The sequence below is a fragment of the Falco cherrug genome, chromosome 4 (genome assembly GCF_023634085.1).
Source record: "Falco cherrug isolate bFalChe1 chromosome 4, bFalChe1.pri, whole genome shotgun sequence".
In the NCBI taxonomy this organism is placed as follows: domain Eukaryota; kingdom Metazoa; phylum Chordata; class Aves; order Falconiformes; family Falconidae; genus Falco; species Falco cherrug.
In genome coordinates this window covers 54,028,623-54,052,219 of record NC_073700.1, presented here as the reverse complement: position 1 = coordinate 54,052,219, position 23,597 = coordinate 54,028,623, and the positions used below count along the sequence as shown (strand labels likewise).

Below are 23,597 nucleotides of genomic sequence, written 5' to 3'. Positions count from 1 at the left end.
GGTGGAGTCAAAATAACGGCGAATATGAATCGAGCTGCAGCCAAACATCTAGCCTGGTGATGCCACTGGCATGGGTTTCTGTTAAACTCAGCAATGTCTTGTGTCCCTGTTAGGGGTGGGAGGTGAGGACCTGCAAACAGATCATTGTGCTCAGCTCTGATGGCAGGGCATTGCCCAGGGTATCACCTGCAGCATCACAATAAGGAGCAGCAGGCACCATAGATGTCCAACTTTTATTTACTACATAAATAAGTGACATTTATCAAGGACTTCACAAATTACTTTGGCAGAGCTGAAAGCTGGCTGGGATCCAATCCTGTTTCATCCACAGGGAAGCTGGAAGACACCCAGCATCAGGCATCTTGACCCACATTGCAAAGTGGTCCGGATTCTGCCCTCATGAAACACCAACATAACTCCCACGTAAGGCCACTGAAAGTTACTCTAAAGTACAAGAGAGCTAGAGCTATTTTTTCAGTTATTAACCCACCTTTTCCCCAAGGCACTGTGTTTTGCACACATACATTTATTCAATGCACTTCATACACAGCGTCCTAAAGTCTACTTCTCCAAGGAGGCTATCATGGGCTTTTCCCTCCACCACCCAGCCCCAAGGCACTGCCCTTCATTGAAGGTCTTTCTCCTTTGGTTGTGTATGTGCTCATTCAGCCACATGGTCACGGGTTCAGGCTGTGTGCACCAAAGACAGTTGAGTAAAGGGAGGGATGGATGGAGATGAGCAGGGCTGGCTACAGCATCTTCTGTTCCTCAGCCATGGGGCAGGAATGTGAGCTTAAACTTTTTGTCCATGGCATGTGAAAAATGCAAGTGCGATTTAGTTTGAGTCCCAGGAGAGGTATCACAGCAGGATGGTCGTGGTGGCCACATCGGTCTCAGACCCAGTAGTGCAGGGCCCTTTGGGTCTGAGCTGGGGCCTGGGGACCAAGCAGTTGTGGGCCATGTGCTGTGTTTCTTTGGCATGCCTGCTCCCCAGGCGACCTGTATGTGATGTGCCATGTCTGTGAAGCAGGTATGGCTCCTGCACTTTCATTAACTATGCCTGATGTTGGCACCAAATCATTTTTTTCAAGACATCTAACACTGAAGGGGCCTGTTTTGCAGAGATGGTAACAGCCATCACTGCACTGTTGACAGTGGTGGAGAGATAATTTCCCTTCAGTGGTTCCCCCTTCCCTTTGCTATAAAGGCTGTATTATTTATTTATTAGCCTCTTGGCAGGTATAGATTGTGCTGAGTCGTTTCACAGTCCTTACTGCACAAACCATAGATGCTGAACACTTGACAGTGGACGCTGACCATTTCTTGTAGAGAAGAAAACATGGGATGCTTGGGCTGGAAATGACCTGGAGGTTGTCTGCTCAGAGCAGGCTCAGAGATTAGCTGGTGCTTTCTCATAGCTCTGTGTCTGGCCCACCCTAAAACCTCCAACCATGGGACCTGAAGAGTCTCCTCTGGAAAACATGGGCTACAGGTCCTGCAGGAGAGCTGAGTGCTGGTGGGACCAAGTGTTACGGGAAGCAGGGAGTGAAATCTCTAGGCCTGCACAATGTCAGAGGGTCAGAAGGATGATGGGTATGGCTCGTGCTGGCATTCAAGAAGTGTCCTAGGAACCTACCTCGGTAGTCTGCCACACATGGGGAGCCTGCAGAATGCCCACTGTGGCTTATAGAAAATCTTTCCTGCAGCAAGGGGGGACCTGCGCCTTCCAGATGACTTCTACATGGGTGAGCTACAGCAGTCTGATTGTCGGGAGTGCTTGAAGAGCCCTGGCTGGAAGGGAGACGAGGCTTTGGGACAAGCCTGTCGATGCCTCCCTCTACTCCACCTTTGCTTTGTCACATATCTCCTCCTCGATGGCCAGGATGTGCTCACGCTCTTTGATCAGCTGCACTCCGCAGTACGTGATGAACCAGATGGACAAGGTGCTGACAGGGAAACCTGGAGAAGATGGAGGGAGACATGGTCATCTTGGTGTGGCTGCTTGCCTAATGAGGCCAACTCTTCTCCAGCACGGCTGCCTTTCAGGTGGGTTTTGGGAGATCCCACAAGTTCATGATGGCCAACACATTTTCCATTGTGGATCTGGCGCTACAGCTTCGCTGAGAGAAGAAAGAAATCCCCCAGATCAGATTTTTAGATGAAGCTGTGCCTGAGCCCACCAAGGCATCATGGACCACAGCCAATGTGGGAACATGCTAGAGTGGCTTTGAGCACTCTCTTACCCCCAAAACTCCTTCTGCTTCCCAAGTTCAGACTTGGTGGTTGACTTTCTGCTCATTCAACCTGCCCATGTCCATTGTTGTTTTGCACTGTGACCTTCTGGAAGCTTTGGGCTCCACTGGTGCTGAGGATCAACCCCAGCCTTGTCCTGTACCTAGTGGAGACAGTGTGCACCCAGGGAAACATGTTTTTGTCACCTACGTAAGTGACTGAGAGCCAGGAGCTCTCCCTCCACTTAGAAAGGGTCTGGCGGCATTTGTAATCACAAATCTGGTATCCACAGCAGAGGGGAGACACGAGCTTTGTACCTGCTAAAACAGGACCTCTGAAATGCGTAACGCAGCCAGCAAAAGCCAGCTAGCTCAGCGGGCAGGCACTTCTGGCACACTGAGCCCAGAGCGTCACATTATCCATTTCCTATGCCAGCCCCGTCCCAGAGAGGGTGGAGGACACAGGCTCCTGAGGGCTAGTTATACTTGGGCTGCTCAAGGCTTCAAAATAGTGACACCACCCACTGACTAGAAGTGTACAGATCAGACCGTAGTGGGAGGATCTGGACCTGTTGCCTTCAGGTTGATGCAGGAGTAATTGCTAAAGCGAAAGGGGATGAGGTAGGACAAGTAAATCCCTTTCGCCAGCAAGGGGACCTTTCTGCAGCCAGGGACTCAGCCCCCCTTGTTGGGATGAATGTGACCTTTGCGTTGCTGCAAGGAATCCAAACCACAGCGTCAGGCTGTGCTAGAAGCTGTACGAGCACACCTGGAAGGCACTCCTACCCCAGAGCTCACACGAGAAGGCTGGGAGCTAAGAAACAACTGCTTGCACCTTTGACGTAAGAATTAAGCACACTGGGAGCAGCCACACAGCAAGCCAGTGGCTGGGCCGCTTCGGACCCCAGGAGGACTTGAAAGCCCCAGCCCCCAGCCTCCCCGACCATCAAGACAAGGGTCCCTCAATGGGGAGGGCTGGTAGCACCTTACCCGTCAGGACGAGTCTCTTGGTCACCAGCAGTGCAAACTCCAGGCTGTTGAGAGCTAGGATGTTGTAGAGGACAATGGCCCAGAAATTCGCCGCCCCAAAAGCCGCCCTAATGCGCCGAGACATGGCCGCTGACATTCTGGCCTGCCAAGGGGAGCAGAGAGTGAGGAAAAATGAGGCTGTAAGGAAAGGGGAACGTGTCCAGCTCCGGCCAAACTCCAGCTGGGATCCCAGAGGGACAGGCAAGAATTAGAGAAGCCTTTAGTGCCTCCGGGATGAAGAAACTTAAGGACCAGGTAAAACTTCTGCTCTGCTGCTGGGCTCTGATGCAGCTGGGACTCTGGGCTGGTGTTTCAAGGTCCCGTGGGTAGGGACAAGATGTTCTACAGGGTTTCATGCTAAGTGTGATGGCTGAGTACTGCTTTCTTGATCTGGCACCTCGGGTAAGCCATTCCTCAAGGCAGATGAACACTGTTGTATACCAGGATTATTATTAGCCTGACATGCAAATCATTCCGAGCTCCTGGTAGAAATTGTTTCTTAGGAATTAAATATATATATATATAAAAAAAATAAAAAGGAGCTGAAAACTAGTGACAGCAGCAGAGTGAAATTGTCAGTGGCACATAATCCTCAGGAGCAGCTGCTGCAAGCAGAGCGGGGAAGTGGTTCATAGCAATCTTCAAAGAGCACGACGAATCCCCAGGCCACTTAGTGCTGAGAATTGCGGTGCTGCGGGGAAGGAGATTTCACTGCCTGCAAGTGCTCTAATCTGATTAGGGGTTCAGTGAGGAGAGCGGCTGGGAGGACTGCTCTCCAAAGTTTTTATTCAAAAGAGGTCTTTTCTGAACCAGTTTAGGACCTCCAGACTTTAGATTAGGCAAAACAAATAAGACACATAAAAGTTTCCAGGAGGGAGTTTCCTAAGTTGATCTTCTGACATGTCCCCGAAGCACCTTGTTCCCAAACAAACAAGGCACTAAGCTTTGGGGTGGTTGGAGAACAATTTGTTCTAGTACCTAATCAGAAATCACATTAAAACTACTCAGAATGCCAAGATGTTTTGCAGAACAAGAAGCTTTCCATATGGAAATGTATAAACATTTCCCCATGACCTCAAATTTTGTGTCCGTCTGTGGTATTTTGATGCATTCCTGGTTCTCTTGGACCCTCTGAAAACTCCACACCCAACCTAAACTTCCCATGAAGCATCCCAGGGCAGGTGGGAATTTGCTCTGGGTGGGTAACACAGTGCATAAAATGAAAGGATACAAAGCACCGAGACTGTGCTTCCCTTGCACAGCCAAGTAGCTGATCACAAGGATGCTGAAGGCCACAGGAAGGATCTTCAGGTCTCCATGCAGGAGACCTGGACATGGAGCAACATCAGGGATGTTGCTCGTCAGGTCTCAGCTGAAAATAGATCTGACTTTTTTTTTTGTACAAGTTTGAGCTCCCTACAGTCATGGACATTTTCCAGCACCAGAATTTGGTCCCAGATCCACTGACCTTTCCCCATCCGCTTGCAGCCCAGCTCCTCACCTCCAGTTTGGCAAAGGGCTCCAGCTGGAAGAACTTCTGCACCCAGAGCTCAAAGTTGAGGCCAAAGCAGTTGAGGACAGACCAGATGTAAACGATCTCACAGGGCCCCAGCCACAGGGTGGTGATGGCAAAGGTGGCGATGGTGGCCACGAGCTCCTTCATGATGTTGTCATGGTTCTCTCCAAGGTGATCATACACGTACCTAACAGCCAAGGAAAGTGGTCGGTGCTCCCGGTAGTCAAGGGGACCCCTCTGGAGTCCCTTATCCCACCTTCACCCACCACAAGCTCCTCACAGATGGGTCAATCTAGAGCACCCCAGTGAGAATGGAAGGATATTTTGGCTGACATGTTCCATCAATAAACTGATTTTTGCTGCAGTCCATCTGCTGGTGGCTTGTGTTCCTCACAAACCTACAGCTCTGTAAGGACCAAATACCCTCCTTTCCCCCTATTGCAGGTAAAGGGTGGATAAAACATGGGGACCTGTAGAGCTGCAGGCTCTCTCAGGCTTGCTGGTGCACAGGATTTCACCACAGAGCGGCCACCACCTTCAGTACAGGTTTGCCGGTCTGTAGTCACCGCTGAAGAGAGCTGAAGGGCTGGGGAGATGTAGATGGAGCATAGGCCACCCGGAGTTATCCAGGCCACCTCAGTTATCCCAGTTATGGCAGACCTGGGCTCAGTTCCCCTTTCCTGCTGGTGGCACATGAACCTGACTCTTCCTCCCTTGAGGGAGTGCTAAACCCACCAAACCTGGAGGGGTTTCTGGGACAGGGCTCTCTCGTTCCCAGCTGGGGGCGGGTGGGGCTGTTGCACTTTGTGGTGATAAATTGAATGGTCTTAGGGATAAACAGACCAAATATGACTTCAAGCCATGGTGGGATTCGCCCAGAAGAGAGGACACCTCAGCTCTGGGAGAAACAGCATTTAACGCTTCTTTTCTATGTGAAGGAACAGAAGACCCTGAACCAGACTAGAGACAGCTGGTTGACACTTACTTGCACAGCCAGTCATTAATCCCTCTGTCAAAATGCCTAAAATGCAGATGATAAAAAGCAGGTTAAAACACACAGTGTTAACGACATCCTTCCATGCAGCGGTCACCCGGAGGAGGCTCCCAGTCCCCTGGCAAGGTACATCTTGAATCTTTCTTGAAGTTCACAGAACTCCACGCTCCTTCATTCAACAGGTCCCACTACCGATATGGTTGTAACCTCCCTCCTTATCTATTGCTTCCTGCCCAAGAATATTTCCCTGGGCTATGGGCATGTCCAGACCATGGGTTCAGCGTAGACTCCTCAATGTAGTCTCCAACTCATAGGCTAGCTGCTCAGCAGCACAGCCCAGACGTCCTCCCCCCCACGCACATTTTGTTCAAGTCAAACATGCTGTCTCTCTTTGTTGGTGCACGTGGGGTACTCACGTTTCTGCGAAGACGTAGAGCATGGTGATGCATTTGGGGGGCTGGGGTGGGTCCAAGTGGTCCAGTCTGGCAATGGTGTTGGTGACCCCAAACATGACAGCAGCTTTCACCCAGTCGTACACCAAATTGCAGTAGGCCAGGCCAGCTGGAGCAAAAATGGGAGTCAAATGGGTGGAGAGGAACATGGAACATATCACCTCCACGACTGCAGGGGACATCATATCCCATGGGAGCATACAGTCTATTGCAAGAAACATAGCATCAAGAGGACAGTCTAATGTTGCCTTGGATGAGAAAAGCTTCTAAAACTAAGTAGCTTTTTAAAAAACTTGAACAAGAGGACAATACCTTCCTGGGGTATTTGGGAGCAAGCTGTTTATTGGTTTTGGTAGCCCAAGAAAGTCATACAGATCTCATTTCTTCCAGTACTAGATCGTTCCTTCCCTCTAAGGTTTGTTAAACTATGATGAACTCATCACAGTTCTCAACTCTGAGCCCTGAGGTTTTATCGACACCTCCATCAAAACGCCCCCCACTCCAGCTTCTTGTGACCATAGATAGGACATGGATGCTACAGCAGAGCCAGGACCAGAACCTTTGACTTGGAGAGATGCATGACATTGGAAGACAAACCCTTCAGGAACAAACACTAAAAATTTCAAATTCCTGTGTAAACAGAAGCTAAAATGCCCCCATCTTTGTGGGACTTGGCTCACAGATTAAGGACCACACAGTGCCTCGATGCGTGCAGTGCCTAAGCTCCACCATGGATCAGGCAGATGTGGTCAATACAGTCAGCAGAGCCTGCAGAGGAGCTCAGCTCCCTCTGGAGTAACACATACGCTTGGTCAGTCCACCCAGGTCTCTTAGGACACCCTAAATCAACGCTAGTGACATTCTAGCTGCATTCAGATTTTCTCCTGGCCACCAGCTGCCACTCTAGAGAGAGAAGGGGCTTCTCCACCCCCTGCTTCTCCTCTGTCTGTGTGACCATCAGATGCCCTATGGTATCTCAAATGCTGCCATCAGACATGTATTTGCCAGCTGAAATCCTCCATCCAGCTGCCAGCACTGCTACCATTACTCATCCTGTGAGTTTGGCCTCTGGAGGTACCTAAGTCCAGTCCTGCTCAGAGAACAGTCAACTTCAAATGGAGATCAGGTTGCTCTGGACCATTTAGATGTTGAATATGTCTATTTTTGGAGAATCTATAATCCCTCTGGGCCCCTATTCCAATATTTGACCACTCTATGAAGAAAATTCCTTACATGCAACCAGACGTTGCCTTGCTGCACCTTGTTTGCTGTGTCCTGCTTCTTCCCTGCCAGCCTCCAAGAGGAGTTCACCTTCTCTACAGCCCTCCATTAGGCAGCTGAAGGCAGCAGCTCCAACTGCCCTGAGCTGCTCCCTGTACAACCTACGCCCTGGGGCCATTTCACTGGCTTACAAACATCCATAATGGGTGGCCACGTGCCTGTGAAGGCATCTGAGATCCCAGATGTGCCTGTTGCAACAGCATGGGGCTGATTTTTTTGGAGGTGCTGAGCTCCCTTCCAGTCCAGGCAAAGGCAATGGGAATGGCTTGGTGCTCAGCCTCTTAAACCCCGAGCTAAACAATTTACACTGGAACCCTGTGAGAATGTCAGACCAACACATCTGCTTTCCAGGGCTGCCCAACCCCAGCTCTGTGCACTGTCAACACAAAGAGCGGCTTTACTCAAACCTGTCCAACACAAGTGTTGGTAAAGCCTCTCAGTGAGGACGGATGGAGCTGTGAATCACTCACCACTGCCCTGAAGCTAAGTACAGGTATGAACGTGTCCGAGCATGGCCACTCACCCAAGGACCAGTCCGAGAGGCGGTTTGTGAACTTCAGGTCAGAAGGGAGGGTGAGGATGTAGAAGAAATGGAAGAAGATGTCCACGGCAATGATGGCCCCCACATGGAGGAGAGCATGGACCCGGATGTTCTTCAACTCATCATCTTTGCGTCTTAACTCTTGGGTGCTCACCTGTCAGGATGGCAAACCGTGAAAGGGCTGAGCTGAGAGACAGGATGGGCAACATATTCCTCCATCTGGTGAAACGGTCAAGGTCCAAATGGAGACTCAACGGTCTCCTCTAGAAATCACATCACGGACTACATGGCCCAAGTCTCCATTGATTAAGGAAGACCCAAGGAATTAGCTCAGGTGAACACATCCACAAGGAGCAGGACATGTCCCACCCACAGCATCACTCCAACACCCCCGCCTCAGTGCTGAGCAGGGCAGCAAGGTGCCCCCTGCATCACCCTCCTAGCGAAGGCTGTTCCCATCACTGGCGTTTCCAGCAGAGCAGGCACATGGTGTGACACAGCAGTGACAAGTCTGGCTGTACCAAAGGGGCTCTGGGTAGGGTGACAACCATACCAACCAGGGAGCTGGGCTTTATGCTCTTTCTGCAGGGACATGTTCAGAAAGTCAGCTTTGCTTACAGGTGGCCCCTTGCGCAGGTCACTTAGGGGGAGCAAATGCCCATACCCATATCAATGGGATACCACAGCCTGTGGGGAGAGGCTGGGAGCAGGGCTGGGATCCCACCTGACAGCTCTGCCAGGGCCATATGCATATATTTGGCCAGGGTCATTTGGGAGGAAGCGGAGGAGGACGGATGGTCCCTGGAGCTTCTGCTGCAGACACCTGTTGTAAATGAGAGGGAAAGCTGCTCCGGGGGCCGTCCTGAGTCAGCTGGGACCTGATCGATGGGGATTTCGTCTCTGCTGTGTCTTGTACAAACAGGGGCTGAGCTTTGCCTCCAGGAGCTGTCATGTCTCTGGCTGTTACAACATAAACATCGCCGGAGCAAGCCTTCAGGATTACACTGGACAGGCTGATGTCCTCGCTTCCCTGCTTCGCCGTAAAAATTGCTGCTGTATTCAAAATCCTCTTATGTTTATTACTTTCCCTTTATTCCCTGCGAGAGGTGGGAGCTTTCCCAGCATAATCCACAGGCTGCCGCACCAGCCCCATCATCAAATCCAGATGATTCCTGAGAATTAAAGCCTTTGCCAGATTTTTATGTGTCTGTTATATGCCAAGTGCTTTAAGAGGCCACTGGAGCCTGAGATAGATGAGAAGCCGAGGGAGGACAGGCTGTGGCATCGAGATGTGTGGGAGAACACAGAGCCCCGTTTTCATAGAATCATTTAGGTTGGAAAAGGCTTTTAAAATCATCGAATCCAACTGTAAACCTAACGCTGCCAAGCCCACTGCTAAACCATGTCCCTAAGTGCCACATCTACAAGTCTTTTAAATACCCCCAGGGATGGTGACTCCACCATCATCCCGGGCAGCCTGTTCCAGCACTTGACCACCCTTTCAGTGAAGAATCTTTTCCTAATACCCAACCCAAACCACCCCTGAGGCAACCTGAGGCCGTTTCCTCTTGTCCTCATATCTATCCTCATGTGCAGCACTCTGCCACCAGCCCCTTGGATCAGGGCTGTGTCCCGCACACTTCCAGCCCTACAGAAGTGAGTTTATTCCCTTGATCCTAGCAAGGGAGAGGATTTTCAGCTCAAATGGGGCTGGCCAAGCCCCGATACGGATGAGTTCCCATCATACATGGGGGATGCCAGAGTTCCACCAGAACGTAGCACCAGTAGGAGCCAGAGACATATGCCTATTCCTTAACTGGGCCACACAGCCCACCCTGGGGAAGGGACTCCATCTGCCTGCCCTCATAACTGCTGTTGGGCAATTAGGAATTCATCTCTGCAATTAGCTGCAGCTCCAGCAGTGCAGGGGGGCATCTAGCCAGGAGATGGCAGTGGTGGCCAGGCCAAGACAGGACCCCTGGCCAGGGCATGGGAAAGGGGTCGGCGACTTGCTCCTGTGCCTTTGGGGTGAGGGTTTTAAGCAGCAGAAGGGGGAACTGCTCACGAAGTGGCTATAGACATCCTGGTGTGGTGCTGTGCAAAGAGCAGGGAAGAAGACCCCTCCAGATCAAGCCTTGCAAGAGTGGTGAGAGTTCAGGCGCTGGAGAAACAAGGAGTTTAACACCCTGATTTCCAGATACCTGGCTGTGGTGGTAGGAGAAGTCAGGGCTGCCCATTTTGTAGGAAAGACTGATGGAACCCGGGGAACTAAGAAGAACATGGGGTGAGGAGGCCACCCCAGGGCACTGTACCCTCCACAGAGGGGCTTGGATGCTGGGGCTGCTGGAACCATGCTTGCCTGGGCTTCAGCCCAACAGATAAGACACTACTGGAAAGATGAAGTCTTAGGATTAAACATTTCTTCCAGCAGCCTGGCGAGAAGAGCCTCACCAGCAGCCTGGCCATCCTTGATGCGTGTCTGCTGAAATTGAGCTACTGGTAGACTCCGCACCACAAGCATCCCTTATGGGGGACACCAGAGCTGACCTTATGATCTTCAGGGTCAAAAGCTCTAAAAGCCCTTTCAAATAGATCTGGCAGGACCCAAGGGATGTTGCTCCTTTCAACATGCAGCACAAGGTTGTCAGCTCCCCAGGTGAACAAACCAGTGAGGAGTAGGACTCGGACTGGGGCTCATCCTGCTTGCTGGGGGAAAGAAGACCAGTGCAGACCCTTTCTTAGGCAACTACTACCAGCCCAACATTGAAGACAAGGTGCTGGAATGGGCGAGTCTTTGGTCTCCTCCTCACCAGGGAGGCTCTAGCTGTGCTTCCCTGCTCTGGGCTGGTTTTTCTTCTGAATTCACAAATGTTTTTCCAAAATGCTTTTGCACCCAGATGTCAATTGGGGTCCCAAAATTCAGTGCAGCTGCTCTTTAGAAGGAAGCAGAGGGGTGGTGGCAATCCTTCCCAGCACCATTGCTGGCTGGGCAAGAGGTCCCTCCTTTAGCAAGCAGTACCAGTTCGTGTTGATGGCCAAGGCTGACCATTGGTGTAAAAGGATGTTGAGATGGGAAGAGTGAGGAGGGAGAGAGCACTGCTGGTTTTCTTGATCGTTGGCTGTGAAACAGCCCCAGAGGTTGGCTGGCCCCAGCCCAGGCTTCTGCTGATGATTTCCAGTGCTGCTTGGAGTCTGCTCTTCAAACAGCTCCCTCGGTTGTGTGCGATACAGGCAAAGACTTGGGGCACCAGAGTATTTTATGGAGAACAGAGGAAGCCCTTGGCTGCTGAAACACAGCCTTCCATCTGATCTTACTTATTTCTGGAGAAATAACTTCATCTTAAGATGCACAGACCATCCCTGGAAAGTCATGCTCCTTGGGCAAACCAGCTGGATGGAAATGTGAGACTGCCCTTGCTGCCACAGACACCAGCACATGGAGGTCCCACAGATGGGCACCACATGGCTGGCTCGCACCTTGGCCTCCTGGCACTGCAGAGTGGGGTGTCATGGAGGCACTGGGGTGACAGCACAGGGAAACTGAGGGGCCGAGCACTGCAGGTGGTCCAGCGACCAAGGACATGAGCTGAACACTCCCCGCCTCATCGCAGTGTGATGCTTGCACAACAGCAACATCTTCCCTTCTGAACTGATCAGTCGAAATGGCCAAAACCCCAGCAGCTTATGCCCCTCCCCACAAAAGTCCCAGCATCATTGCACAGGCCAGACTATGGCCACAGACTCTAGGTGACCATGAAAAGCTCTACAACCATTTGCACCTTCACTGTGGCAAAAGGTGGTGTTTTGTAGGCATCAAACCCAAGGAAATAAAAGCAGGGAGAGGTCCTCCTCCAGCCCAGCCTCAGAAGCACTCACCTGGGCATGGAACTGGTCAAATGTCATGACAGGCCCGAAGAAGAAGAATGGGAGGTAGAAGTTGTACTTGAGGAGGTCGAAGATGGAGTAGATGCCCTCTTTCCTCTCAGAGTTCTCAAGTGCAAAGCTCATGCAGCGCATGATGGTGAAGCAGCTTCCTCCATAGAAGAGGACATCTTGAAGATCAAAAGCTCCCGTTACAAACCCGCCCTGGATGAGAAATGAAGAGTTACCACCACAAACACAGTGTCACTTCTGTGCTCCCTCAATTTGTAGAGGACATCACTCCTGGGGCAGCAGGCAAAGCCTCTAATTATGCTCTGAAACCAATTGTGCCTGGAGCTAATGAGCCTTGCTGTTGGAAAGGGAAATCTGGGACTCAATTTCCCAGCTGACGGCTGCATCCTGGAGGAGCTGGGAAGCGGTAGATCCTCTTGGCCACATCCTCACCCAGCAGCTGTGGGCCACTCAGGCTTCGGTCTGTGGGGGGAATGTCACCCTGTCACAGGGACATAACCCTCCTCAGGGAGTGAAGAAAAGCCAGCACAAGCACGGTGGAGAGTGGCATCTGAGGAGGTAAGCAGCAGGCAGGGAGAGGCAGCACTGTCCTTCAGAGGGACCAAATAGCTTTATAAGGTCCCCGCTGGGCTTCTCTCCACCCGCCAGTGAGAGAAACAGAACTGGGCAGAGACCTGAGAGACAGACGTGGCCATTGCTGAACCCATCCCACCAACGTGATAAAGATGGGGAAACTGAGGCACAGGGCAGGGACACACCTTGCCTGGCTGACAAGCTGCTGTTGTCTGACCAGCAAGAAGGACTCACATGTCCTGAGCTCTGTCCCATCAGGAAGCCACCAAAACACAACATAGTCCCAGTGGGATTATTCCCAAGCTCAGTGGCACAACAGTCCCCTCCCTCTCAAACCCTGTGGGAACTCTGCCGTAGCCAGGGTTTGGGGGTGCCCCAGGAGCCCTCCCTGGGGACAAACCCAAGGAGACAGACACAAGTGGGCTGGAAATGAGGTAGACAGATGGCCTGAGACAGCACCTACCTGCCACGAGCTGAATGGCTCCACCTTGAAGGAGGCGAGACAGCAAAGCCCGGCCACATAGCAGAGCCACTTCTGCTTGGCCAGCGCAACGGAGTAAAGGACAAGGCAGTGGGAGAGGATGATCATCAGGTAGACGAGCCCCATGCTGCCCAGCACGGCCAAGACCCCGTACAGCATGTACACCACAGCCCGGTGCTGTGAGAAGAGATGCTGTGGTCAGCTTGGTGAGAGCCCCAACCCTGCTCCCCCTATCCTAGAACATCCCCACATCCTAGAACATCCCTCAAGCCCCCTCTACACATCCCAGGTCACCCTGAGGTGCTTTCAAATCCCTCCCACCACATCCCTTGCTCACCTGTGGCACCGTCATGGAGCAGATCTTGCCGAAGAGGACATGTCCTGAGAGGGCAAAGATGATGGCGTTCCTGAACGAGGTGAACCACATCACCCACTCGAAATCAGCCATGTCCTGTGGGAGCAGCACCGGGTGCCTTACTGTCCCCAGCCCGCACTCCCCTGCCCCTACACCCATCTGGAGGGGAAACCACACAACTTTCAAAGCCTTTTCTTCCCATTTTCCCCCCAAGGGCTCCTGAGCACTTTAGCTGGGTTATAAAAACCCCAGGAGAGATGTGCAGCAGTTGCTTGTCTCTGTGCACACAAAGCAGAGCATACACAGCACTGCAGGGCTGGTATTTTCCCGACTAGCTCTTTAGGGAGAAAAATACAAGTCATATGGACTTCGCAAAAGTGCATCAGCAGCAGAAAAACCAGCTCTGCTTCTCCAGCGGTCAGCACCGACCACATTGCCAGTAGCTAGAAAAGACCGAGTCCTTCCTTTGCTTACCATCTTCCTGCCGAAGTAGTGCCAGCCCGGCTTTATGCCTTCCCGAAAGGCCTTTCTGTTCATGCTGTCTGCAAGAGAACCAGAGTTACCGGGAGAGAGACAGCTCTGGGAAATGGAGCCCGGGTTTCAGCAAGGCAGGGAGCCTTCCTCACCGCGATGATGAACCATCAGGGCTCAGACACACCTAAGTCCCACGGACAACTATAAGAGTCAGGAACCTCACCTGTTTCTGCAATAATTTCCAGCAAAGCCTTTTTGCAGTGCACATCCCAGGGACCTTGGGTTGATTCCATGAAATTTTTATTTTGGGGGGCTTCCAGACAAAAAAAAGTTAGGAGCCAGCCCTGGGTAGGTAGGGTGGTTGCCCATTTTGGGTGCTGGCTGGAGAGCTGTGACGTGCCGCAGCTTCTTGCCCTGAGCCATGGAAATGGGAGCAAGGGGGCAAAAAGGTAAAAATCCTTTTTGAACCTCACAAAGGATTCCCAAGCTGTCCCTCTGCAAAAATTAAAGCCAGGGATCTGCTGCTGGTGTTGACGCCTGTAAAAGCAGCCACCTTCCAACTATCCTCCCCCCCAGGGGATGCGGTGGGGAGCGTTACCTCTGGATGCTTCGAAGATCCCGCTGCCGCTGTACACCACAGCACATGTCACGGCAAGGGCATAAAACCCCAGTTCATAGCTGGGGAGCATTGTTTTAACCCCCATGGCAGCAGGTTACCGCCCTGGCCAGTGCAGGGGATCCAGACCTGGGAAAGGGAAGGACAGGGAAGAAAACCTGGGGTGAGAGTTCGCCTGCCCTCCTACCCCTCGAGCACCTGACATTTCTGCAGGTCCTCAGCAGCTCTGCTTTGTGGGCTTCCTTGAAGGCCAGTGGCTGAAGAGATGGAGAAGGTGGTGACACCTGAGGCTGAACCCTGGGATACAACTTGGGTGCAGGGAAAGAGCCTGCTTCTGAGCCCTGCTGCAAACCTCACCGAGGAGCCGGGATCTGGGAGCAGCTCAGCCAGGTGTTCCTGATCGACTTCCCAGATAGCTGCATCCATCCCAACACTCAGAGATGCTCTGGGGTGCCAGCTGCCCAAGATGAGGTTCCTCCAGCTTATCTCTGATATCCCCACTAATTGCTAATTGGATCTTCAGAGGGGGTCCAGGACAGCACGAAGATGCCCGTGCTGGATGGGATGGGGTGGGGTGGGACACCCCCACTGCCCTGCGCTGGGCTGCCGTTCACCTTCTTGCTGGGGCTTTGCCCAGCCTCCAGCTCCGGGGGGACTCCCAGCCTTGGGACCCCGCAAGCACGCTGGAGCCCCCCCCCCCCCCCGCTCCGCCCAGCAACATCTGCAGGGCTCGGGGGATGCCGACACCCATCCCTTCAATTAGCCCTGGGCTAATTACTCCTGCTAAGGCTAATTAACCCCGGCGCGACGTGCCTCCAGCCCTCCCCGAGCCCTGCAGCTCGGCCGGCAGCGGGTAAAGGCGCAGTTCGGGGCCGGGGGGGGCAGCCCCCTCCCCCGGCGCTGCCACCCACTCGCGAACACTCCCCGCGGGGGGGGGGGGGGGGGGGGCTGCGGCGGCGGGGAGGGGGTGGGAAGGGCATAAGGAGCAAAACTCTGATTTAGGCAGCGGCAAGAGGCCGCCCGGCCGCTGCTCTCGCACCTGCAGGCAGAGTTTTCCCCGCGGGGCTGGTGTCAGCTTTTAAAATTATTTTTAATAAGAGCTCGGGGGGTCGTTAGCAGCGCTGGGGGGTGACCCCACCGCCCCCCGAGCTGGGGAAAAGGCTTTTTCCGCGGGGAAGGCGCTGCCCGGGGCTGCTACCCACCCCCCCCCCCCCCCCTAGCTGCGGGGGTCGCCCCGCGGCCGCTCCCCCGAGCGGGGCCGCTGCGGGTGGGAGCCCCCGCCCTGCGGTCCCGCTGCGGCGGGGCGCCGCTCACGGAGGTGGCTTTTAAAGGCTTTCTTTCTCTCCCTCTCTCTCTTTTCCACGCGTTTCAAGGCTTTGGTTTGGGGTTTGTTGTTTGTGGTGGGTTTTGTTTTTGTTTTGTTTTGGGGGGCAAAGCCGCTCCGCAATTAAGCCGGGCGGGAGGCGGTTAACGGCCCCCGGTGGGCGCGGGGTGCTGGTGGGGGGGACCCCTCTGGCGGTTTAAACTCCTGATGGCCGCCGGGCTGCCGAGTCAGGTGCATTGGCGGGTGTCCCCAGCACAGCCCCCCCGTCGCTCCGAGCCTCCGCGGGGCAGCAGCATCCTTATCCCCGCGCGTCTCCCCGACCCCCGGCCGGGGCTGGGAGCAGGCAGAGGTGACAAAAAACCTTGGAGCTGCGGAAAGCAGCGTGTCACCACCCCCGACAGCCCGGCGTGCCGCCCCCCCCGCCCCCCCCCAGCCCCGCATCGCTCCCCGCTACTGACCTTGAGCCCTGGGGCCGTGGGTGGAGGCGGGTGGGGTGCGGGGATCCAGCGTCCGGCTCCGCAACGGGGGGCGGCAGGGTGGGGGGGACGGGTGTGTGTTTGGGGGGAGCAACGGAGGGTCTTGGGAGCCGGGGGGTTGCCTTACAGCATCTCTCAGCCCGGCTTAGGGGGGGCGGCCGGGTGTATTTTTGGGCTGCCGTCCCCCCACCTTGCCCCTGGAGGAAGTTTGGCTGGGAGTGGAGCGGAGCAGGCGGGAGGTATTTTTATTTTAGAGCAGCACTGCAGAGGGGGGCTGGTTCAGGAGCTGTCTGTCACGGCAGCTGCTGGAGAAGACCCGTGCTGGCTGCCAAAGCTCACCCCGGGGCCAGGGAGCAAGGCCCAGGGCTACTCACAGGAGCACCGGGGCCACAGGACCCCCAGGCGGGGACCGGCTCCTTCCCCAGGGGTGTTCTGGTCCCCCTCTTTGAGCCCTGCAAGGGATGGGGTAACCTCCATCACCTTGTGCCAGAGGGGAGGCAGCTATCATTGCATGGGGAAACTGAGGCACGGGGCCAAAAGGTGTAATTGCTCCCCGGTTGGGGCAGCATTTACATCAGTGCGGGGCTTGGGGGTTGCAGCATCTCTACAAACCAGTTTTGGGGTCTCCTTGTCCGCTTTTGGCATCTGCAAGCAAAATGGGGCATAAGGAAGGGGCTGATTGTAGCCTCAGGGTGGGCAAATACAGGTCGGCCAGGAACAAGTCAGCCGAGCATCGGGCTTGTCTTCAGGGCTGGTGGCAAGCTCTTTCTACCAAACCCCAATGGGATTTGGGGAGAGCTCACGCTGCGATGTCCCCGAGCATCTCCTGGCTGCCTGGAGGGTCAGGGAGAGAAACAAGGCAGATGACTCTGGATTTTATAAATACCTCTGTGGGTTGCCTGCTCTGGGGTGAGACAAGTCACGTTTTGGGCTGCAGAGGGAAGATCTCCAGGATGGGCACCCAGCAGGTCAGCCCAGCTTTGCTGTTGCACTGGCCACAAGCAAAAAAGGCTTTTTAGCCGCACGTTTCACTTGGTGTGTGGAGAGCAAGGCTCTCATAGGGAGCCTCGGCGATGGCTGAGTGGCCGATGCTTTCAGCACCTTGTGAGCCCCTTTAATTTGCAGCAGCCGGGGCAGGACTCGCTGCCTGCCCCTCGGATGCCCCACAGCCCCAGCGTGTCCTGGTCCTGCTGCTGCAGCTCAGTCCCTGCCCAGGGACTTGGGCCCTTCAGACCCTGGCATAATTGACTGGGTGCTTGGAGGAGAAGTAATTAAGAGATCCGTGCAGATAAGCACAGTGAAACAATTTGTCATGCTCCGCACGCCTGTGGAGGGCAGGGGTTTATGGCCAGCCATGGCCATAAGTCAAGGAGCCTCAGCAGGAGGGAAAATCGTGTTTGTCCCCCCGCCCATGGGTGCGGACAGACATCGGGTCCCTGCAGTGGTGGAATGGTTATAGGAGGGCACCAAGGGACCAACAGGTCCCTGTCACCCTCCCTGGTTCCCAGACCTGCTCACCTCCCATCATTCTCCATGTGAAAACCAAAACGAGCCCTAAAATCCTTCTTTCTGAGTGTCTGCTGGGTTAGAGACACAGCGGACCCCGCTGTGTGCCCACAGAGCTCAAGGGGATGGAGATATCTCTATCAGGGATACGAAGGATGCTGGGGGGTGGGGGCAGGGTGTGGATCCTGGAGGGCAGGAGGGTTATGGCCCTGTTGTGCTGCTCTCCATGGCCTTTGGCATCCAGAGAACTTTGGCCCGGTGACAGATTTTTATTTTCTTTCTTTTTTTAAAGCTCGAATAATTTGTGATCTTGCTGGATTTAAAGTGCAACATAGGTGGAGGGCTGGGCAGTGGTTTTTCATGAGGCTCTGGGAACTGTGGTGATAAAAATCATTTAGCTTTAATTTATAGATATTATTAAAAAAAATTAGAAAAAATCCCTTGCTCTTGATTTCTAATATAATAAGATTTATTTTTAATGTGACCACTGTGCCTTCCTCAGCACAGGGGACGTCTCTGTGTTTTATTGCCCCGGTGCTGCTGCTTTATGATGAAGGGCTGTTTATGGCTTCGAGCGGATTTAAATGATAGTTTTTTCAAACATTTGATGGGTTGCTGGAAGTCGTGGCACACGACCAGAGGCCAGGCCCCTCTTTAGTGTCCCAGAAAGTGAGCCGGGAAGGTGGTGGGGTTCAAGGAGAAGTGCTTGGCTCTGTCCCAGCGAGACACAGCAGAAACTGGGAATGTTTGATGGGGACACCAAAGGAGCCTTCTCCTTGCTCCTGCCTTGTGCTGCTGTCCCCCTGCTGCTCTTCATGGGGTGAATGGGAAGGGGAGAGGCTTATAATAACCCATATGGGATGGTTTATGTTGCCTTTGCTTGCTCCATCAGGTTCTCCACACAAATGTGTCACTGGGAACATGCCAGCACCATCAGGACTGCAGAATGCACCTCCTTGCTAGCATGGCTGCTCAGGAGAGGATGTGTGCCCCATCCATCCATTGATCCATCCAAGGTCACCCCCTGCACCCCTCTCAGCACCCCCAGAATGGCTCTGCCTGTCCCCCATGGCATGCACCAACCCCATCAAAGGTCCCAAGGCCTCCTGCTGCCCTGGGGAAGGACTCTAAAGAAGGCTCCCACCACCTGACAGGGACAACCCAGCATCATCTCAAAGCCCACTGACTTCAGCTCCTCTCCTCCTGATCTCTCCCCGTTCCTGAAAAAAATGCCCCGATTAGGTCAACGCCACGGTGGAATGACCCCCCCCTCACTGCCATGCTGTGTCCCACGGATCCGTGCTGACAAAGGAGCCGCTGGAAAGCCCAGGACTTCACCCCCCGCCTGCAGACACGGTTGGGAGCTGTAAGTGGAGATGCGCGGGGATTGAGGTGGCATTTGTGGAGTGAGGCCACCCTGTCCCGCGGGAGCTGCTGGCTCCCGAGCTGGGCTGGGAGGGGAGAGGATGAGGGGGGAAACCCAATACCCCTCTTGGCTCAGTCGTGGCTTAATTTAGAGCACGGGGGCTCTGCTGGAGTGTTTTTCCATTTAAAGCTGAACCTGGTTCCTTTTGTCATGTATGGGGCGAGGGCCCCACAGCTTGCAGGGCAGTAGCAGCTGCTGGCAATTTCCAACTTGGTTCCGCTTTGCCACCAGCTTCCTCCCCATTTCACCCACGGTGAAGGACAGAAATCTGTTTCCTCCTCGCACCTCTGTCCTGCTTTGGAGCCTCAGGGAGGGCATGAGCCACCCGCAGCCCCAGGCCACAGCTCTAAATTGGAGCTGTTACAGTGGGATCGGATTTGATCTGCTGGCTGATCCTTGGCCGAGCAGAGCTCAGGGTGGGGAGCGCTCAGCTGTGGTGATACTGTCTATATTTAACCCCACTAATGCAACTTAATTCACATTACGGCCAGTTTGGAAAGCTGTGCTCTTGCAATGCCTGCTCTTTGCAGGTAGACACCACTCAACAGCCCAAAAGGAAAACGATGACAATTCATTAAAGGTCATTTATTCCCAGTGGCTCAGCTGTACTTTTAAAATCGGATACATCCATCAGGCACTTTATGGCTGCGTCATGGAAGTGCTCTGCCCAGCTCCAGGGTAGCAGACAACCTTTGGCTCAGCCTAGGTGTTTGGAGGACTCATATTCTTAGCATACGTTAGGCAAAATCTGGCCAAATCCTACCAAGGAGTGTCTGTTGCCTCAAATACTCGCAGCAAAATTAACCTGACACTGTTCTTCACAGCTTAACTGTAGCCACTAGCCAGTGCCAGCACTGCTGAGCATTGTCACCACTATTAGCTACGAGAGACTGAAAAAACTCCCAGCTTATCAAAAAGCAGCTGTGACATGACTTTGCACTGGATGACGGCTGTCCCAGTGAGGAAATGCTGGGTACTCACACCGGTTTTATCTAGCAAAGAAAGATATAACAATGACTGGCTGCAAACTGAAGCCAGAGAAATTCAAATGAGAATGGAAGCACGGGATTTTAACAGGCTGGAAATTATCCATGGGGCCAAACTTCCAAAGAAAACAAGGGGCTGAGGAGGTTTCAGATCAAGCCCAGCCACGTCCCCAAAAAACCAACAGAGCTCAAAAAGCATATCAGGCGTGCTGGGGAGGTTCTATGACACAGGACCAGCGCTATGGGTTCTCACAGGCAGTGGGAAAAGTATTTTCATCAGTTTTGTTCTCAGAGGGATGGGTTGAGGTACACAGGGCTGCTGCAGCCAGCTGAACTAGGTTTGTTTCTTACATTCAGCAACAAAATGAAATGCACTGCAAGACAATCATTCTCATACATTGAAAACTGGGAAGTTGCTGCAAGAGTCAGAATGGAGAGAATTCAAAGGCAGGTCTCTGTGGAAGTGGAGAGGGAATTTATTTCAAAACTAAGGTGAACACTGATTAGACTTGGACAACTTGGCCTGTGTTCAGATGCCCCCACTACTCTGTGACAGGAGGCAGATCACACATTTCCACGAGAAAGTTACTTACAGGTATGCGCTCTCTAAAGAAACTTAGTGTCTTAGTTCCTTCTTTGTCAAGGTGTCCAGTGGTTCTCTCTGTGTGTTTGTGCAGGGAAAAAAAAAAAAAAAAAAAAAAAGAGACAGAGAAAATGCTTCTGTACGACCCCAAACAAGCATATGTTTAAAGAAATTAGTGTTGCAGCACTTGAGGTTTGCACCATGTGCTAGTGAGCCATATGTGTTCTGTAACATATAGCACTCCCCGTTTCTTAATCTGTTTCATGGGTTGATTCATAGCTGCTTTGCTGGAGAGTGGTACGATCGTCACTGCTTCAGTGCAGGACAGGTGGTGTATACGCTGACCGTGTATTAGAAAGGACAGCAGGTTGCCTCTCCCATACCTACGTGAAAATATTATTGATTCACACTTCTGTGTAAGCGAAATCAGAATCTCCAGCTCCAAGCTACCAGCCTGAATTTAGCAGCCACTGCGTAACAAAACCTCCTCAGCTCTGCCACAGCTCAGGCAGCTTTTCAAGGGGATCCGCTCACTACTGCTGGTCCTTAAAGTATCCATCAGAGGTGGGCGGGTTTCTTCTCTTTGGTCTGCTTGCTCTACCCCATGTGACGTAATCATCGGGATGGAGCTGAACAGCAACAAACCACAGCTCACTTGGGTGAGACTGTGTCTGTCTCTCGATCCAGGATTTACGATTCCTCAGGTTGGCAGGAAGAAAGAATGGTGGGTTGCAAGATGCCTTTTCCTCTGATGCTACCAGCAGGGAAAGAAGGAGGAATATGGCAGTGAACCATTTTGGTCCCACTTTTTGCAAGACACCTGATGGCTTTGCTGGGCTATAGGCCAGTGCCAAAGGAGCGGAGCAGGGCTCGTAAGTACAGGGAGGGTTAACTCTCAGGTGCTGAGCTTACTCTAAGCTCCGTGACCTCCTCCATCAGCAACTCTGTGAACTGTTTGAAGAGACAGACAGGCCTGAACCTAAACAGGAAAAAAAGATGGGGATAACACCACCCTCACCAAATCTGGAGTAACTCCTGTTCTGCTCTCTTTTTCACTCCACCTTATCCCAGCGCAAGTGGTGTCAGGATGCAATCCCCGTGCCGGGGAAGGGAGCAGCGGTTTGCCTGTCCACAAACCCACTTTGTGCTGGTAGTGGCTGGGGTTAAAGTCTAACAAACTTCACACGCAAAAAGAGGCTGACAAAGCCAAGCAGAAAAGGAAGGGCTTTCAAGACTTTCAACTAAGAAACAAAGTGGCACTATACAAAAATGACTAGCTCTCCGCTTGCTTGTAATCCCCAAGGCTAGCTCTCTGCTGGCAGACTGCATGTCAATGCCTTATTAGCTTGCGCTTGATGTTCTCACCATGCTGCAAGAGAGGAGGACAGAGATGCAAGGGTTTTCAGCATCTCTGAAAGTCCCACCACTACTGCAGTGAGGATCTGCCTGCATTTTGTTAGCGTTTCTTCCTAGGGAGAACAAGACCTGCCTGACAGATGAATGCAGAGAACCACAAAGAGGGATTTCGTAACCTGGATGGTGAATTTCATATAGAACGAGCCAGATTTAAGGTAGATCTGACAGACAGCAGGGGTAATCTGCACAGTCTACCTTTTCAGTGGAAACTCCACTGAGTTGCAGAAAACTTTGCTGCCAATATGTTCGAGCAAAGAAACATTGGTTGGAATGGTGAGTGGAGCCCACCCAAAGTTCACTTGCAGCTATTCACAGGCCAGGCTAATCCTCCCCCTCCGCACTTAAGTACTACAGAAAGCCTGAGACAGACAGGTATCAGTGTGCTGATAAAAACAGAACTCTGCTTGTTCCTGGCATGGCTCTGGAAGAGGGCCGGCATAACTTCTGTATAGAAAATTCCTTCAAGAGCTCATAAAGGCAGCAGCATATTGAATATCAAACCCTCTTGAGGAAAACTGTTGAAACCAGGGAGGTTTTGCCCAAAATCACACTGCAGAATTGCAGCTTCCTAAATTGCACCAACGTACAGCATGTGCAATCTCAGAGCCAGCTGCTAACTCTTACAGACAGAATTTGCTGACATGCAAAACCTTCACTCTTTTTGTATTTGCCTCCATCTCTCAATCTCTTCTGGAAATGCTAAAGAAATGACATGATCTGAGGCTGCAGAACTACACTGCCACTGCATTTCAATTCATGGGCACAAAGCCTGGGCTTTCTCCCTGCTTGGCAGCCCAAGGACTCTGAATATCTCGTTTAACTCTCCTCTTGTTTCTGCTGCTGAATGGCCTGTAAAAAGATATCCTTCACTTGATCCATTGTGTCTTGATACAGTTTAAAATCTTCCTCTTTCTTTCTCACAGTAGTCTCCAAAGCAGCCTTCAGCGCTTCATTCTCATCCTGCTGGATCACAAGCCTACAAGGAAACAAAAGAAAACTTTCATGTGAGCTGTGAGGCTTCAAAGCAAATTAGAACAGTGCTTCAGCTCTCGGGAAGAAAATGCTGAAACACATGCTCTCTGGTAATTTTATGACAGGTGTAAGAAAGAGCAGACTTAACACTTGTTCCTTCTATCTTTGAGACAGAAAAGAGTATTAGATGACCAAAGTACTTTTCAGATCTCTTTTGTTAAAGATTATAATTTTATTTTCATTAACAAGCTTGCAATCAATGCATAAGGGAAGAAAAAGAAAAAAAAAAAAGGTGTCTTCCTTGCATCTACGTTGTGTTGCTTAATGTCTGCATTAGTTTAACATTTCTGGGTATCTGTATAATTATTAGGAAATTTCTCTAAGAATGACATAGACAAGTTCAGTCCAGAGGATCTGGGATTTCTACAGAGTTCACTAGGTTTTATCTTCTGAGAAGCAGATGCAGGTAAC

At 52.4% G+C, this 23,597-nt stretch overlaps 2 protein-coding genes across 2 annotated transcripts in view; both read right to left on the bottom strand.

Annotated features, from left to right (window-relative positions):
* Positions 1–230: 230 nt before the first annotated feature.
* Positions 231–16,410, bottom strand: HHATL (hedgehog acyltransferase like). The gene is made up of 12 exons (XM_055708814.1): positions 16,220–16,410; positions 14,420–14,566; positions 13,822–13,889; positions 13,330–13,443; positions 12,975–13,169; positions 11,921–12,130; positions 8,027–8,198; positions 6,187–6,331; positions 5,762–5,797; positions 4,762–4,963; positions 3,222–3,363; positions 231–1,959 (listed from the first exon to the last, which is right to left on the bottom strand). Exons 2-12 carry the CDS (start codon positions 14,523–14,525, stop codon positions 1,838–1,840), a joined length of 1,512 nt encoding a protein of 503 aa, XP_055564789.1. The 5' UTR covers positions 14,526–14,566; positions 16,220–16,410; the 3' UTR covers positions 231–1,837.
* Positions 16,411–18,640: 2,230 nt separating this feature from the next.
* Positions 18,641–23,597, bottom strand: part of CCDC13 (coiled-coil domain containing 13) — a 36,134-nt gene continuing 31,177 nt past the window's right edge. The window contains exon 17 of the mRNA XM_055709958.1: positions 18,641–23,130. Within this exon, the coding sequence (XP_055565933.1) occupies positions 22,971–23,130 (160 nt within the window). The 3' untranslated portion in view covers positions 18,641–22,970. The remainder of the gene's footprint in view (positions 23,131–23,597) is intronic.